Source organism: Grus americana, chromosome 29 (assembly GCF_028858705.1).
Source record: "Grus americana isolate bGruAme1 chromosome 29, bGruAme1.mat, whole genome shotgun sequence".
NCBI lineage: Eukaryota > Metazoa > Chordata > Aves > Gruiformes > Gruidae > Grus > Grus americana.
In genome coordinates this window covers 1286684-1301288 of record NC_072880.1, presented here as the reverse complement: position 1 = coordinate 1301288, position 14605 = coordinate 1286684, and the positions used below count along the sequence as shown (strand labels likewise).

The 14605-nt window shown below is 66.3% G+C and overlaps 2 protein-coding genes across 6 annotated transcripts in view; both read left to right on the top strand.

Moving 5' to 3' along the window:
* Positions 1–6311: 6311 nt before the first annotated feature.
* LOC129197494 (ETS domain-containing transcription factor ERF-like) lies at positions 6312–8820 on the top strand. Its single transcript, XM_054805982.1, has 6 exons — positions 6312–6354; positions 6813–6881; positions 7139–7376; positions 7496–7676; positions 7772–8460; positions 8571–8820. The coding sequence occupies exons 2-6, from the start codon at positions 6821–6823 to the stop codon at positions 8818–8820; spliced, it is 1419 nt and encodes a 472-aa protein (XP_054661957.1). The 5' UTR covers positions 6312–6354; positions 6813–6820.
* A 1724-nt stretch (positions 8821–10544) lies between these two features.
* ARHGEF11 (Rho guanine nucleotide exchange factor 11) overlaps positions 10545–14605 on the top strand; it is a 25452-nt gene continuing 21391 nt past the window's right edge. For 3 of the 5 annotated variants that reach the window (XM_054806507.1, XM_054806505.1, XM_054806504.1), the window contains exon 1: positions 10546–10770. In XM_054806507.1, coding sequence (XP_054662482.1) covers positions 10739–10770 — 32 coding nt within the window. In that variant the 5' untranslated portion in view covers positions 10546–10738. Of the gene's footprint in view, positions 10771–14605 lie in introns of all 5 variants that reach the window. The other 2 variants (XM_054806506.1, XM_054806508.1) reach the window with 1 other exon arrangement.

Below are 14605 nucleotides of genomic sequence, written 5' to 3'. Positions count from 1 at the left end.
CCACCACGACCTGATGGGAGCAGAGTCCGGCCTGTCCGAGGCTGGAGGGGGGGGCACTGGCAGCTGGCTCCCACCCATGCCCACGGCCACGTTTCGCCTGAAACGGGTTCGGGACAAAGTGATCCGCGCTTCACCCCACCGCCCCGTGTCCTCGCGGGGGACAGGCGTCCCCATCGCATCCCTCGGCTCCGGCTCCGCGGGGCATCACCTGGAGCCCTGGAAAAGGAAAATCAGGATTAGGAAACAGCCCCGCAGGGTTTTCCCTTCTTCCTCGGAGGAGCAGGAGCCCCGACGGGTCCCCTGTCCCCAACCCGGTGACCACCGCTGTCCCCCCCCAGCTCTCGCTCGCTCACGGGCGGTGAAGATGCAATGGGAAGTGGGGGGGGGGGGGGGATGAAGCTCCGCACGCTGCGGTTGCCCAGGGTGGGGGGGAACCGGACCGGAGCTGCTCCCCGTCCGAGCGCCGCAGCATCGCGCCGTGGCTGAGTGTGTCCCCGACGCCGGAGCGTCGCGGTGCCGGGGTCGCGGCGGGCTGGATGACGAGGTGGGGGGAATCTCTCCGGGAATTTCCAAAGCCTTTTCGGGGAGGGATGCCCGGCTCGGCGGGCTGGGGGGATGCTCGTGTGCAGCTGGGCGCGTGGGAGGTTCCCCCCCCCGAAGGCAGCGAGCGGGCAGACCCACTGGGGATTTCCCCACGCCCTCTCCACCCTGCTCACAAGTACCCCAGGTCTCTTCTTGGCACCCCACCCCCCCCCCCAAAATTTATCCCAGGCTTCTCTGCTCCCCGCGGGGGATCTGGGCTAGGAGCACCCCCCGGGTCGGCTGGAGCCTGCCGCCGTTGGAGCCATCTGAATTCACAGGTGCAATAAAACCCCAAAGCTCTTTCATCCAGTCCCAGCCTCCTCTTAATGGCAATTAAAACCACCTCCAGCCCCGGTCCTGCCTGGGGTGCTGTTAATCCTCCCTTGGCACCCAAAAGGCACCTCCGAGACGCAGCGCGAGCTGCTCCCGCCCGGCCGGGAGGAGGGATGAGCTGTGTGTGTCCTCCCGCCTCCGCGAAGCCCCACGGCCTGATCCTGCCCGGCACGTGGGCTTTGCACGGCGTCGGCCAAAAAGGGGCTCGGAGGTGGCCGTGGTCCGGGGGCGGGGGGTGTCCATCCGGGGGGGCGGGGGGGGGAATGGCCGGGTGCTGGAGGAGGGCTGGGGCGCACGGGAACGGGAGCGAAATGGGTTTATTAGCGGGAGTCTGTCGGGGCGATTGCTATCGATCGGCAGCTGTCACCTCCCATCCCCGCTAATGGCACCTGAAGAGGCTTCGGGAACCGGAGCAGGGTGTGCGGCCGCATCCTGCTCCCGGCACCGTCCCCCAGCACCCCTCACCCTGGCTCCTGCCTCCTCTCTCCCTTTTCCTTTTCTCCCCTTGTTTTTTAGCATTTCCTGCCCATTCTGCTGTCCCTCCTTCCTCCCCATCTCCGCTTCACTGTGTCCCCTCGCTCTTCATCTCCCCTCTCGCCCTGTCCCTCATCCTCCTCTCAGATGAGCCCCCTCCGCTCCTCCCCTCCCTCCTTCCCTTTTCATCCCGCTTCTCCCTTTCCTTTCCCCTCGTCGCTCCCCAGGTTTGGCCGCTCGCCCCCCGCCCCAACTCCCGCCCCACCTCTTGCTTTTCCCCCCCTTCCCACCCGACTTCATCTTATTCTTATTTTAATTTGCGAGGTCTCTCTCGGCGGGGTGGGGATTAACCCACGAGAAATGACTTATCGATCCCGGCTCGCGCTTCGCGGCGATGGGGACATCTCGGTGGGTTATCTGCAACGAGGTGCCGGGGCCGGACCGGGAGCATCCCCCAGTTCTGTGCCGGTGCGACGGGCAGGGGGAAGCTGTGCATGGGTTGCCCTTGGTGCCGGGACACGGTGGGTCAGTGGTCCGACACCGGCACTGCCGCCTCCCCATCCCGGTGTTCTTTAGATGTTCAAGTCTGAACAGCCAGCGAACCGCCCGGGTTCTTCGCTCCCAATTACCGGGAGGGAAAGCAAAGGAGCGGGAACTCGCCCGGCGCTTTGGTAGGCAAAGCGTTCGGCGCCCAGGGCCCTGGCACCGCGCCGCCGCGGCTGACGGTGTCGCAATGGGTGGGCAGCCGCGAAGCCGGCTGCGCCCTGCGGGATTTGCAGCGAGCTCCTGGATCGGCAAGAAACGTTCACCGGCTCCACCCGGCCCCCGTGCTGCCGGGGCGCGTCTGGCTGGCTCCGGCTGGGCTCGGGCCGCGGGCAGGAGTGTTGCCGGCGGAGCTGCGCCGGCTGGGAACGGGCAAAGCCAGGGAGGTGCCATGGGCACCGTGCTGCTGCCCACGCTGGGCCCACGGCGGGTCGTGCTTCTCTCTGCGGTGTTGCCACGTGAGCTCTCGGCACCGGCCCAGCTGTGCGCCGATCGGGACACGGACGCGGCACGGAGAGCCGGGAGGTTTTCACTCCAGCCCTGGTTCCCCCCCCCGGTGCTGTGGACACACACAACTCAATTTTTGCGGCATCCCCCTCGGGGGTGAGCACCCACGTGGGACCCCTGCAGCCGTCCCCCGCACCCGTCTCGCACAGCCCTCGCTCTTCCATCCCATCCCCACCCCCACCCCCAGTCGCCCCCCAACCCGTATCGCTTTCCATCGCGTTAGCCTCACTTGATTTAACCGGCAAACAGCCCCGGGATTTCATTCCCCGGCACCGGCAGAGCGGGGTGCGCGGGGAGGGATGCCGCTCCCCACCATCACCTTCCCGCGACGGTTGAGCCGAGTGGGGCTTGTCCCCACGGCAGACGTAGGGCCCCCAGCCCCCTCCTCGGCCAGCCTTCCCCTTCGCGTCCCAGCTTTTCCCACGGCCGAGGGGGTCCCGGGAGGCCGAGCTGTGCCCACGGGCACCCCCCGGATCTGCCGGTGCCGTGCGGGGTCACGGCTGCACCAGGGTGTATGGCGTTGCCGAGGGCTGGCGGACGCTCCCCAAACCCGACGTGTGCCAAAAGCGCGCGGGGCCGGGTCTTGCCACCGAAGGATGAAGCCGAGCCCAGGGCCGTGGCACATCCCTGGTGCCTTGGTAAACGCCGGAGCCGCCAAATCCCCCCCACCCCCGGCTCGGCGGTGACCCCGCGCCACCGGAGGAGATGAACTGGGGAGGGTCCCATCGCCTTTCTGGCTGCCCAGCATCACCTGCTTCACAGGGATGGGGAAAACCGGTGCCTGCAGCACAGGCAGGGATGGGCTGCCAGCCCTTTTGGTGCCCCTGGGCTTCGTGCGTGGCTCCAGGAGGGTTTTCCAGGGCTGGCGAAACATCCCTGCTGGATCCCCGCTTCTCCGGCGGGACCCCGAGGCACTCGGTGCCCTTCCTGGCTGTCCCCATCGGTGCCCCTGGCCGGTCTGCCGTAGGGAGGGACCGGTGCACGGGGAGCTGCATCCCCATCACTCGTAGGGCCTGGGCGCGAGGAAGAGGAGGAGGACGGTGTCGGTAGCGGTCGGCAGCCCGCGGCTGGTGAGGGGTTAATGCAATCATCCGTGCAGCCACGGCCACCCCCCGCCCCGGGAGCGAGCACGGCAGGACTGGGTTTTCATTTTAAGTGACCCTAGCACGGTGAAATGCATCGGGCCGGGTGCGCCAGAGCCGGGGAACGCGCGGGCGAGACGGACGCTGGGTGCCGGCGGGAGGTAGGAGACCCCCGAGCGATCCGGTGCAGGCGCTGTGGGAGAGGCACCGCAAGCCCTTCCCTCGCAGGGGGGGTCCCAGCACCCCTCGGAGCCCCTCTCGTTCCCAGCGTGGGTTGGATGCCCACCACGATGGCACCGGAGCGGGCACGGGGCACGGCCGGTGCCCCCGACACCCTGCTTCGCCCCACGGCTCCCACCCACGTGCTGGGGTGTCCCTGTGCAGATGTTCGGGGTGGGACATGGCTCTGCTCGGGGTCATCGCGCCGGCCTCATGCTCCCGAGGCCGCTCCGTGCCTCCACCTCTGCCTGCAGGCAGGGTCCGGTACAGGCAGGGTTCGGTACAGGCAGGGTTCGGTACAGGCAGGGTTCACTGCAGGCAGGGTTTGGTACAGGCAGGGTTCGGTACAGACAGGGTTTGGTACAGGCAGGGTCCAGTACAGGCAGGGTTCACTGCAGGCAGGGTTCGGTACAGGCAGGGAACGGATCTTGTTCTCCATTTTCACCAATTTCACCCAATCACCCTGGTGCCACTGCGCCGGCCCCCCCTTGCTGCCAGCTCCGAAGAGGATTTTAGGCAGCGAGGGAAAACACCAAGGAGCTTTGAGGATTAGGGCTGGGCTCGGGGGATGAAGCCGACGATATCCCAGCCCAAATCCCAGCCCTGCTCCTCACGGCAGCTGCAAGAGCTTCACGGTCAGGAGCCAGACCCAGTGCCCCCCGCTCCCCCGGCGCCCAGCATGGCCAGCCCCGGGATGGATGTATCCAGCCCTGGGATTGCTGTATCCAGCCCCGGGATGGATGTATCCAGCCCCGGGATGCTGTATCCAGCCCCAGGATGGCCGTATCCAGCCCAGGGCTGCCATATCCAGTCCCAGATTGCTGTATCCATCCCCAGGATTGACATATCCAGCCTCAGAATTCCCGTATCCAGCCCAGGATTCCCATATCCAGCCCCAGAATGGCCGTATCCAGCCCTGGACTCCCGTATCCAGCCCCGGGGCGGCCGTGTCGAGTCCTGGGATGGGCTGTATCCAGCCCTGGGACACCGCAGGGCACAGAGTGGGGACAGGGGGTGTCACCGTCCCAGGGCACAGCATGCCTGGGGACCAGCCCGGCCCCCCCGGGGACCCCCCTCAGCCCCTCGCCTGGCTGTTTCCAGGGCTGTGCCTTTCCAATGTGACCTTCATCCCCGCGTCATCCTCCCCCCCGTCGCTCCCCGACCCAGCCCGGGTAGGGTTTCTGTTCGAAACCTTTTCAATCCCACGGTCCCAGGAGACGGCAGGATGGGAACGCAGCGGAGCACGCAGCTTCCCGTAGGGGTGGGGGTCAGACTCTGCTGCACGGGGTGGGGGGGGGTCCCGGCCCCGGGAAATGAGGGGGTGACATGTCACCGGGGGGTGGCTGCGGTGATGCTCCGTCCCCGTCCTTCTGCGGCGACCCCCCAACCCTGCCCCACACCTGGGATGAGCCCCGGGATTTGCCCCCCGCCCCCCTCCCCCCGGCCCCCTTGGGGTCCCCCCCGGCTCCTGGCTGTTCCGATGCTCCCTAATCCGCTTGTTTTAATAGCATTAATGCTTTTAAACAAACAGGCCCTTCACCTCTGCCTGCCCGGGGGGGCGATGCCCCCCCCCCCCCCCGGACTTGGGGGGGGGGGGGGTGGCGGCTAAGGAGATTGGCATGGGATTTGGGAGCGATAAAGGGGCAGGAGCCCAAATCCCAGCCCGGACAGCCAGCGCTGCGGGATCACCCCCTGCCCCCCCCCCCCAAACCCCCCCCCCCCATCCTGGGGGGACCCAGGTATCCTGGCTCCCTGCCCACCCCCCAGAGCAGGGCAGCGGGGACCCCCTGCCCCGATTTGGAGCCCCCCCCCCCTTCCATGTCTGTGGTCCCCACTCAGCTCCTCTCCCCCTAAACCAAGGGGACCCCCTCACCTGCACCCCAGGAAAACACCCCCCGGGGACCCCGGACCCCCACCCTGCACCAGAGACTGAAAGAGGCATCGAGGCCCTCGTTAGTGAGAGATGGGGAACAAACGAGGAGAGGAAAGCAAATTAGGAGAGGAAAGAAACGGGGCCCGAAGCCTTCCCCTCGCCGCCCGAGCTCTGGGGGGGGGGGGTCGCAGCCTCCTCCCGCCCTTTGGATCTGCTCTTTGCCGTCCCGCTCCGCCCCAAACACCCCAAAGTGCCCCGTTTGTTCTGACCCGGCTGGGACACGGGGCCAAGGAAGCACCACGGCCGCTCGGGCGAGGGAGAGGAGGGACCCGATGGTGGCGGGGGGGGGGATGAAGCTGCCATCACCCCGTCCCATCGCTCCCATCGCTCTCATTGCTCCCATATTTTATTTAATATTTTTTTTCCTGGGTTTTTTTTTGGCTGAATCTGGAATTACGCTCAGATAAAACAAGGAGGACACGGGACGGGGCGGGGGGGGCACCAACCTGCAGCTGAAGGGGCAAGGACCCCCAAACCTCCCTCCTGCACCCCGACTCTCCACTCCCCCCCCCCCCCCCCCAGCCGTTTCTCGCTCCCTCTCCTCCCTGCCGGGGTGTAAGGAGATTTACGCTTAACCCGTCCCCTCCCTTTATATTCCAGGTGACGCTCCCTGAGACCCTCAGAGGGTTTCTCCTGCCCAGCAGCTCCCACTCGGGACGACCCCTCCCAGCGGGGCCGCAGGTGAGTGGGGCGGGGGGGGGGGCGGCACCGGGGTCCCCCCAACCCGAGACCCCGCGGGAAGCGGTCGGGGCCGGTGGGTTTGGGGTTTTTTGGCGATGCTGAACCCCCTGCAAGTGAGGACACGACCGTCTTCGTGGGATTGCAGCGGCGTGGCCTGTCCCGGACACGTCGGGGAGGTCACGTAGCGCCGCGGCAGCATCCGACGGTGCTGGGTGCACCCCACCGGGGCAGGATGAATCCCCAGTGCTGGGCACATCCCCCCAGTGCAGGGTGCACCCCCTCAGTGCAGGGTGAATCCCCGGTGCTGGGGGCAGACCACCGGTGCTGGGTGCATTCCCCCGGTGCTGGGTGCACCCCACCGGTGCAAGGTGAATCCCCGGTGCTGGGTGCACCCCCTGCCATGGTGCTGGGTGCGTCCCGGGTGCTCACCGTCGGGCCGCTCTGCTTTCTGCCCGCAGGCTGGAGGATGCAGCGTGGCTGCCCGTCGCAGGGGCTGCCCGTCCTGCCCGGCTCCTGCTGGGTGCCAGGTGAGCCCCCCCCGCGGGGCAAAGCCTTGGGGTGCGAAAGGGTGAAGGGCCCCCCCGCAGCCCCCCCCCCCACTTTCCTCCCTGCCAGCACCCCGGGTCGGTCCCTCTCTGCAGACCCCCAGCCACTCCGGGATGGGGCACAGGTCTCATCATCATCATCCTCCTAAAAAGCTGCTGCCTCGAGCGAGGCGGGGGGAGCGTGTCAGTGACCCCGGACACCCCTAAGCGCCCCCCCCATCTCCCCGCTTGCTCTGCAGGGCTGGTCTTCCCCGACTGGGCGTACAAAGCCGAGTCCAGCCCCGGCTCCCGGCAGATCCAGTTATGGCATTTCATCCTGGAGCTGCTGCAGAAGGAGGAGTTCCGCCATGTCATCGCCTGGCAGCAGGGCGAGTACGGGGAGTTCGTCATCAAGGACCCTGACGAAGTGGCCCGGCTGTGGGGTCGGAGGAAATGCAAACCCCAGATGAACTACGACAAGCTGAGCCGGGCTCTCAGGTGCCGCAGGGGACGGCGGGCACGGGGCGGGGGGTGACATCCGCCATCCCAGCCCTCGGTGGGGATGGCCGTCCGTCTGTCCGTCCGTCCACTAACGCCCCCGCCTGCCCCCCCCCCAGGTACTACTACAACAAGCGCATCCTGCACAAAACCAAGGGCAAACGCTTCACCTACAAGTTCAACTTCAGCAAACTCATCTTCCTCAGCTGCCCCGCGTGGGATGCCCGCTGCCCGTCCTCGCTGCCGGGCACCGGCTGCCTGTGCCGTCCCCCCGCCGTGCCCCCTGGCATGCCGAGCCAGGTAGGGGGTCCAGGGGACCCAGCCCGGCTGGGGACATCCCTGGGGACAGGCTGCCCTTCCCGGGCGCTGCCACGTCCCCTTTCGTCCCCCCCCAGTTAGTGCCGAGCGTGCTGCTGAGCCGGCGGGCGATGGCGGAGCCGCTGGCCTGGCACCGGGGTCCCCGGCACCCTGACATGCTGGAGGAGAGGGCGGCCGCCGCCGGGACCCGTAAGTTCACACACGTGCCAGCACCCAGCGCGCTGCTGCCCGCACAGGCAGGGGCTGCGTCGGGGACAGGCAGGGCTCGCTGCCTGCAGGCAGGGCAGCGGGGTGGTGGAGAGCAGCCAGGGCGTTGGTGGGTGCAGGGTACGGTGGGGCTCGGGGCCCTTGGTGCAGGCAGCAGGGCCCTGCCTGCAGCCCCAGCGCAGGCAGGCAGGCAGGCAGGGCCTCCGCGTTGCCAGTCCCACAGCAGCACCCAGTGGCTGTGGCTGGGAGAGAGGACGGGGCACCCACCCGTGGGGTGCCGAGGCCAGGGGAGAGGGGACCGGCCGGAGCATCCGGGGGTGCTGCCCGCGCCCCACGGCGTGACCCCAGCTCGGCCCTGCTGTACGGTGCCACCGGCCACGCTCACGGCGCTGCCTGTCTCTCGCTGCCCGCAGGCCTTGGCTCCGCGTCCCCCCAGTGTCTGGGGGGCTCGTGCTGCCGTCTGGGGGTCCCGGAGCAGCTTCCCCGCCTGGCCACCTTCCCCCCGCCGCTGCCGGCCCTGGGCCCCCTGGCACCCGGCTGGGCCACCTTCCCCGGCCACGTCCTGGCCCCCCCCAGCCACCCCCCACCACTGCTGCCCCCCCAACCGGGGGTCCCCAGCGACACGGGGCTCCCCACGTCGGTGCTCCTGCGCCCCGGCTTCCCCCCCAGAGCCTTCCCCGGGCTCCCGCTCGTGGCCGGGGGGCCGGTGCCAGAGCCCCCATCATCCCAGCCGAGGGAGGAAGGCAAGGAGGAGGAAGAGGAGGAGGAGGAGGAAGGCCGGCGCGATGCCACCGCTGCGCAGAGCTGCCCCGGGGTGAAGCTGGAGCTCAAGGGCAGGGGGGCTGGCAAAAGTGGGGTGCTCCCAGCCAGCAGCTTCGCACCCCTCCAGCCCCCCAGCTGGTCCCTCCAGCCGCCCTAGGCGGGGGGGGGGGCAGCCACGACACCCCCTTGTCCCCCCATAACCAACCCCGCTGCACCCCAGGACGTGGCCGACGTCCCCAGCACAACCCTGGGGTCCTGCTGAGCCCCCCCCCGGGGTGTGGGGTGCCCCTGCGACCCCCACGCTCAGCCCTTCGTCGTCGTCGTCCCGGCCATTGGGTCCCTGCCTGCACACAGCTGCCGGTCTCGCCCTGCCTGTACAAAGGGCAGGAACCAGCCCCCCCCAAAATAAACCAGTTTGCAGAGAGGGGTCTGGCTGTTGTCACCTCGGGGGGGCACCCCAAATCCAGTGGCACCCCAAAGCCACCATCACCACGGAGAGGAGGCCACGTCCACGACCCCAACCCCCCCCCCCCCCCGGGGTGTGCAAACGGGATTTGGGGGGACGGCGGCACGGGGGGAGGCAGGCAGGATGGGCTGGCCCCCTAAAAACCGATTTGGCTTGGGGGGGGGAAGTGGGAAGGTGGGAGCTGGTGCGGGATTTGGGGTGCAGGATTAGGGATGTGGGGGGTGATCCAGGCTCAATCCCAGGGATTCCCGGAAAACGGCTCATTTTCATTTTCACTTTTCCATGTTTTCAACGCTGGGAAACCTGCAGGGACAGGAGGGGCAGAAGTGCCACGCGTTCCTTTTCGGGGACCCCCTGTGCCCTCCCCTCATGGCGCAGGGCACCTGTGGGGACTTGAGGTGTGGCGAGGGTTTGGGGGGCTCCTCGTGGGGCACCCCTTGGTGGGATTTCAGGGGGCAAGCCCCCCTGTCCCCTCCAAAGCCTTGTGCCCCCCAAATCCCTGCTGTGGCTGAGGGCCCCCCCATACTTGGGGTACAGGTGGGAGCCCCATAGCCGGGCTCTGTCTGTGGGTTCCTCCACACCTGGGTGTCCCCGTGGGTCCCCCAAATCCACGCTGGCCCCGTGGGTCCCCCACACTCTGGCATCCCCATGGGACATCCACACTGTCCCCAGGGCTCCCCGACATTTCTGCTGTCCCTGTGTGTCCCCCCACACCCGTGGGGCCCCCGCACCCGTGGGTCCGCCCCCCACACCCATGTTTCCCCGTGTGTGTCCCCCATACCCGTGTTGCCCCATGGGTCCCCCCACACTCATATCTCCCTGTGTGTTCCCCCACATCCATATCTTCCCATGGGTCCCCCCCACACCCGTGTCTCCCCATGAGTCTCCCCTCATCCGTGCTGTCCCCATGTCCCCCCATATCCATATCTCCCTGTGGGTCCCCCCCACATCCATACATCCCCATGGGTCCCCCCCATACCCATACCTCCCCGTGTCCCCCCACACCCGTGTCCCCCCGTGGGTCCCCCCCACACCCGTGTCCCCCCATGAGTCTCCCCTCATCCACGCTGTCCCCGTGTCCCCCCCACACCCCTATCTCCCCGTGGTTCCCCCACACACACCCCTATCTCCCCGTGGTTCCCCCACACACACCCGTATCTCCCCGTGGGTCCCCCCCATCCACGCTGTCCCCGTGGGTGTCCGTGTGTGTGTGTGTGCGTCCCTCTCCCCGCCGGGTGTCCCCACGGGCCGCCCCCCCCCCTCCTCCACCACCACCCTCCTCCCCCTCCCGGCTCCCGCCGGCGCTGCCCCCTCGGCGGCGGCGGCGGGGGCCGGGCGAGCCCGGGGATTGGGAGCGGGCGTAGGCCTCTCCCTCGGCCCGGCCCCCAGCGCCGCCGGGCGAAAGGAGCGGGGGGGGGGGGGGTTTTGTGGGGGGGGCGCCTCGCCGCCGCCGAGCCGAGCCGAGCCGGGATCAACGCCGGAGCGGGGGGTCGGGCCCCGCCGCCGCCGAGGCCGCCGAGGCCGCCGCCGGACACCGGGGATGGTGGCGGCCGGAGCGGGGCGGCGGCTCCCCGCGCCCTGACCGCCGAGGGGCCGCGGGCGAGGCACCATGAGCGTGCGGCCTCCGCAGGCCCTCGACAGGTAGGTGGGGGGCCGGGGAGGGCCGGGGAGGGGGGCCCGCCGCTCACCGAGGGCTCTGGGTGGCTGTCAGCCGGGGGGAGCGGGACCCGGGGCGGCGGGGAGACATCGCCCCCCCCCGCACCCCGCACACCCTTCCCGGCAGCCGGAGGGTCCTCGCTGAAAAAAGCAGCGTTTTGGGGTAAAAGTCGGTGTTTTGGGGAGGGCGGGCAGGGCAGGCCGCGGCCCCTCCGGCTCCGGGGGTCTCAGCCCCCCCCCCCCGGCCCGGCCCTCCATCGCTCCGGGGCGTATGGTCCCCCCCAAACCCACCCCTCGTCCCACCGGGGGGAAAATGTGGCTGAAATGAGAAATGGGGAAACACCCGGGTTTGCTCCCCGGCTGTTAAATATTTCCCCAGGGCACGGCGGGACCATTTTGCCCCAGATAGCCTCAGTTTTAACCTGAATTTCATCAGGAGGGCTTTTGGGGTGTGGGGGGGTGCACCCCTGGGATGGATGGGGCATCTCACCGCCCTCTTATCCTCTCCAGAACCCAGTTCCTCACAGGCAATTAAGCTAATTAAACCCCAGCGGGATGCGTTCACCTTCTGCCCCGGGAACGGGGGGCAAGCGGCCGGTGAGGGTCCCGCTGATCCCCCCCCGCCTCCGGTCTCCGGACAGCGTGGTCCCAGGTAGGCAGCGCTGCCCGCGTCTTCCCCGCTCTGTGCGTGGGAAGATGGAGGTCCCTGCACGTTTGGGAGCTGGAAACAGGCACCTCGCTCCTCGGCAGCCGGCTCGGACCCCGCTTGGCATCCATGCCCGGCATCCAAGCAGACCGGCGTGGCAGAGGGATGCGAGCTGGGGGAATAAATCCCAGAAAAAAAACCCACAAAAAAACATTTGCTTTTGGGGTGACTTGAGAGATGGAGGCAGATTGTGATGGCCCTGGGCTCATGGACCAGGACTCGCAGTCCAGCCGCAGGGGTGCGACAGCATCTATTCTACATGGATCTCGCCCGTTTGTGTCGCCGGCATGGCTTTCTGCTGAAAACAAGGTTTTCTCGCTCCCCGTGCCCCAGAAGAAACCAGTTCAGGGCGTTAGGGGTGGCTGTGATGCTGCATCCGCTGGAGACATCCTTGGCCGATGGCGTTGAAGATGCTCAACATGGGTTCCCGGCACGTCGGCACACGCTGCTGCGCCGAAAGGTGGTTCGGTGTGTTCGTTGGCAGGATGGGTGCCGTATTTCTTACCTCCTTCGCCAATGAGCCCTTTGCGCGGCTTTCTCCTGGTTTGGGGGATAGAGCGTGTGTGCGAGGCAGGGGCTGGGATGGAGCACAAAACCACCCCACCGCGCTTTTCCTCTGTGTAACTCTTAATTAGCCGGAGAACCCGGCCACGAGGCCAGCGACGAGGCTCTGCCTGTCTGCAGCCAACCCCTCCGGAGCAGAAATTAAGGAGCTGTTGAATTTCTCTCCCATCTCAGGTGGGGAAGCAGCAAGATCGGGTCCCGGCGGCGTGTCAGAGCGGGGACATGCAGCGTGAGCCTCGCTGCCCGACTTCCCCGCCTCGGGGAGCTGCGGGGCGTCATTACCGGGCTTAAGACTTCTCTCTGCTCTTTAAATAGCCGCAGTCTCCTCCGCTCTTTAAGGTCAGGCGCCTGAAGTGCCCTGGCCGAGCCAGGAATCGCTTGTTGGCCGGGTGGCACCGCTCTTCAGCAACAGAAATGACTTGAAAATGAGTTAATGTGAGGACTTTGCCCCCCAAAAACACCCCAGCAGCCCCTGTCCTCCTGCCACCACCGAGCAAACGATGGTTTTGAGGTGGGCACGGGTCTCCCGACACCCTGTCGACATCCAGGCAGGCTCCCGGGAGAGACAGACCAGTGCAAACCAGTGGAGATCTTCCTCCTTCAGTGTTAGGAGATGCAGAAGGAGCCGTGCAGCACCAGCGAGCGCCATCCAGCACCAGGGCTCGTACGTGGGTTTACTCGCCGCACTCTAACCCCTTGTATCGCCACGGTTTTAATCGTAGAGGGAGCCCACGGGGAGGCTGGAGGAAAGGATTTCGAGAGCTGCGCTGGTGGAAAGAGGCGAGATCTTCCCCGCTGCAGGGTGTGCGGCTTTTATTTAGGAGGAAGGTGGGAGAGAAAACGTCCCTTCGGGGTAGGTTGTTCCGTATCTCGCTGGCTGCTACGTATCTCGCACCCCAAAAGCGCCGTCAGTGCCGGACAAACCAGATCTGCCAGTCCGTGTTTTCCAGGAGATGAGTGGCACCGTTAATGATTACACTGCCTGGCCCAGGCAGAGCTTGGGAGTGATTCGGAGCTGCTCACGGTCCTTGCTCCGGAAGCATTCCCAGAAAAGCTGGGTCCTGTGCTGCGTGTAAACCGCATCTTCCTTGGAGGGGAATTTGGATCCCGGCTCGGTTTTCCCTGTCCGCGCTCCCTCCGCGCTCCCCTGCCGTGGGTTTCTTGCAGGCGGGGAGGGGAAGGATGTCACAGGCTTTTGAAAACAAAATTTTTGTGGGAGGAAAGGGCTTTCGGTGTGCAGGATCGCTGCTCATCTGGCCTAACTTTGCCGGTAGCGGTCACGATATTTAACATTTATGTGGCAGAGTGCGTGCGCAAAGTGCTTCGCAAACATTATCTAATGAAGATGTAAATACTCGCTCTCCCCTTCCTCGCCTCCCGCCGTGGCTCCCGCAGCCCCTCCGTGCTCTTCCCCAGCTCTTGCTGGTCTCTGCCAGGCAGAGCGTTCCAATCTCCGTCCCTTTTTGGGTCTAATCCTGCTCAGGAGTTCCCACAGCCACCTCTGGGGTTGTTTAGGGTTTTCCTTTCCCCGCCTGCCCCCTTGTAGGGGAGAGCGATGGTGGAGGACCGTGGCGCGGCGAGCCGGGTAGGCATCGCGACTGCGAAACCCAACAAATTTTGCGTAACCGACTGGCTCTGCCCGAAATCACAGCTGTCCCCGTGCTCAGCCTCCGTTCCTCCCCGTGGGGAATTGGCATTGCAAAAATTTGCAGCACACAGACAATTAGAAATGTGGGGAATGGAGTCTGCTGCGCCATTAAACAACCAAGGCTGCTGTGCTCGTCGCGTTAATTTTTTTTTTTCCCCCCCATTTAATTAAAAGTCTTAATTTAAACAAAGCTTTTGCAGAATCCCCTGTCTGCTGCAACAAAGTTGCTGGAGGAATCCGGGGATTTAAATTCAGTTTGCTGTGGCGTGTACACGGGACTTTGCATCTGATTTGCAAAATGAAATGTGCTACCAGCCGCCTCCTGAGGGCTGAGGCTTTGCTTTGCTTTTCTCCCTTGGAAAAAAAAAAATAATAATAATAAGCAGAGAGAGAGAGAGAGAGAGAAGGAAAAAGCTTTGCTGCATAAACCCCAGATGGATCCGGGATGACTCCAGCCTTGTGGATTTGCGGGCGGACGGGCAGCAGCTGCAGAGTGGCTTGGCAGTCGCACGTAGCCTGCGTGCCACGGGGACGCACCGGATTTCGGCCGGCCGCCGCGTTGCCGGCGGTGCTGCCCCGGCCCTGCCGAACCCCTGGGCTTGGCAGCGCGCTGGCGGTCCCGGCTCTGCTGCCGGGAAGAAGGAGCTGGGTCGCAGCCTGCAAACGCGGCAGGGATGGAAGCACCGGGTTCTTCATCCAACACCGGCCAAAAAATCCCCGGAGGGCTGCTCTCGTCCCGCGCTTCGAGTGGGCTCTGACGCGCTTTGCCGGCTGGGAGTGGGAAACCTGTTGTGCGCTCTCGTGTGGGAAAAGATGAGAAGAAACCCAGATCTTCTCGGGGACGGGGAGGGGGGTGTCGTCGCAAGCTGCGTCTGCAGGCGGCCAAAAATGTCGAGAAACGA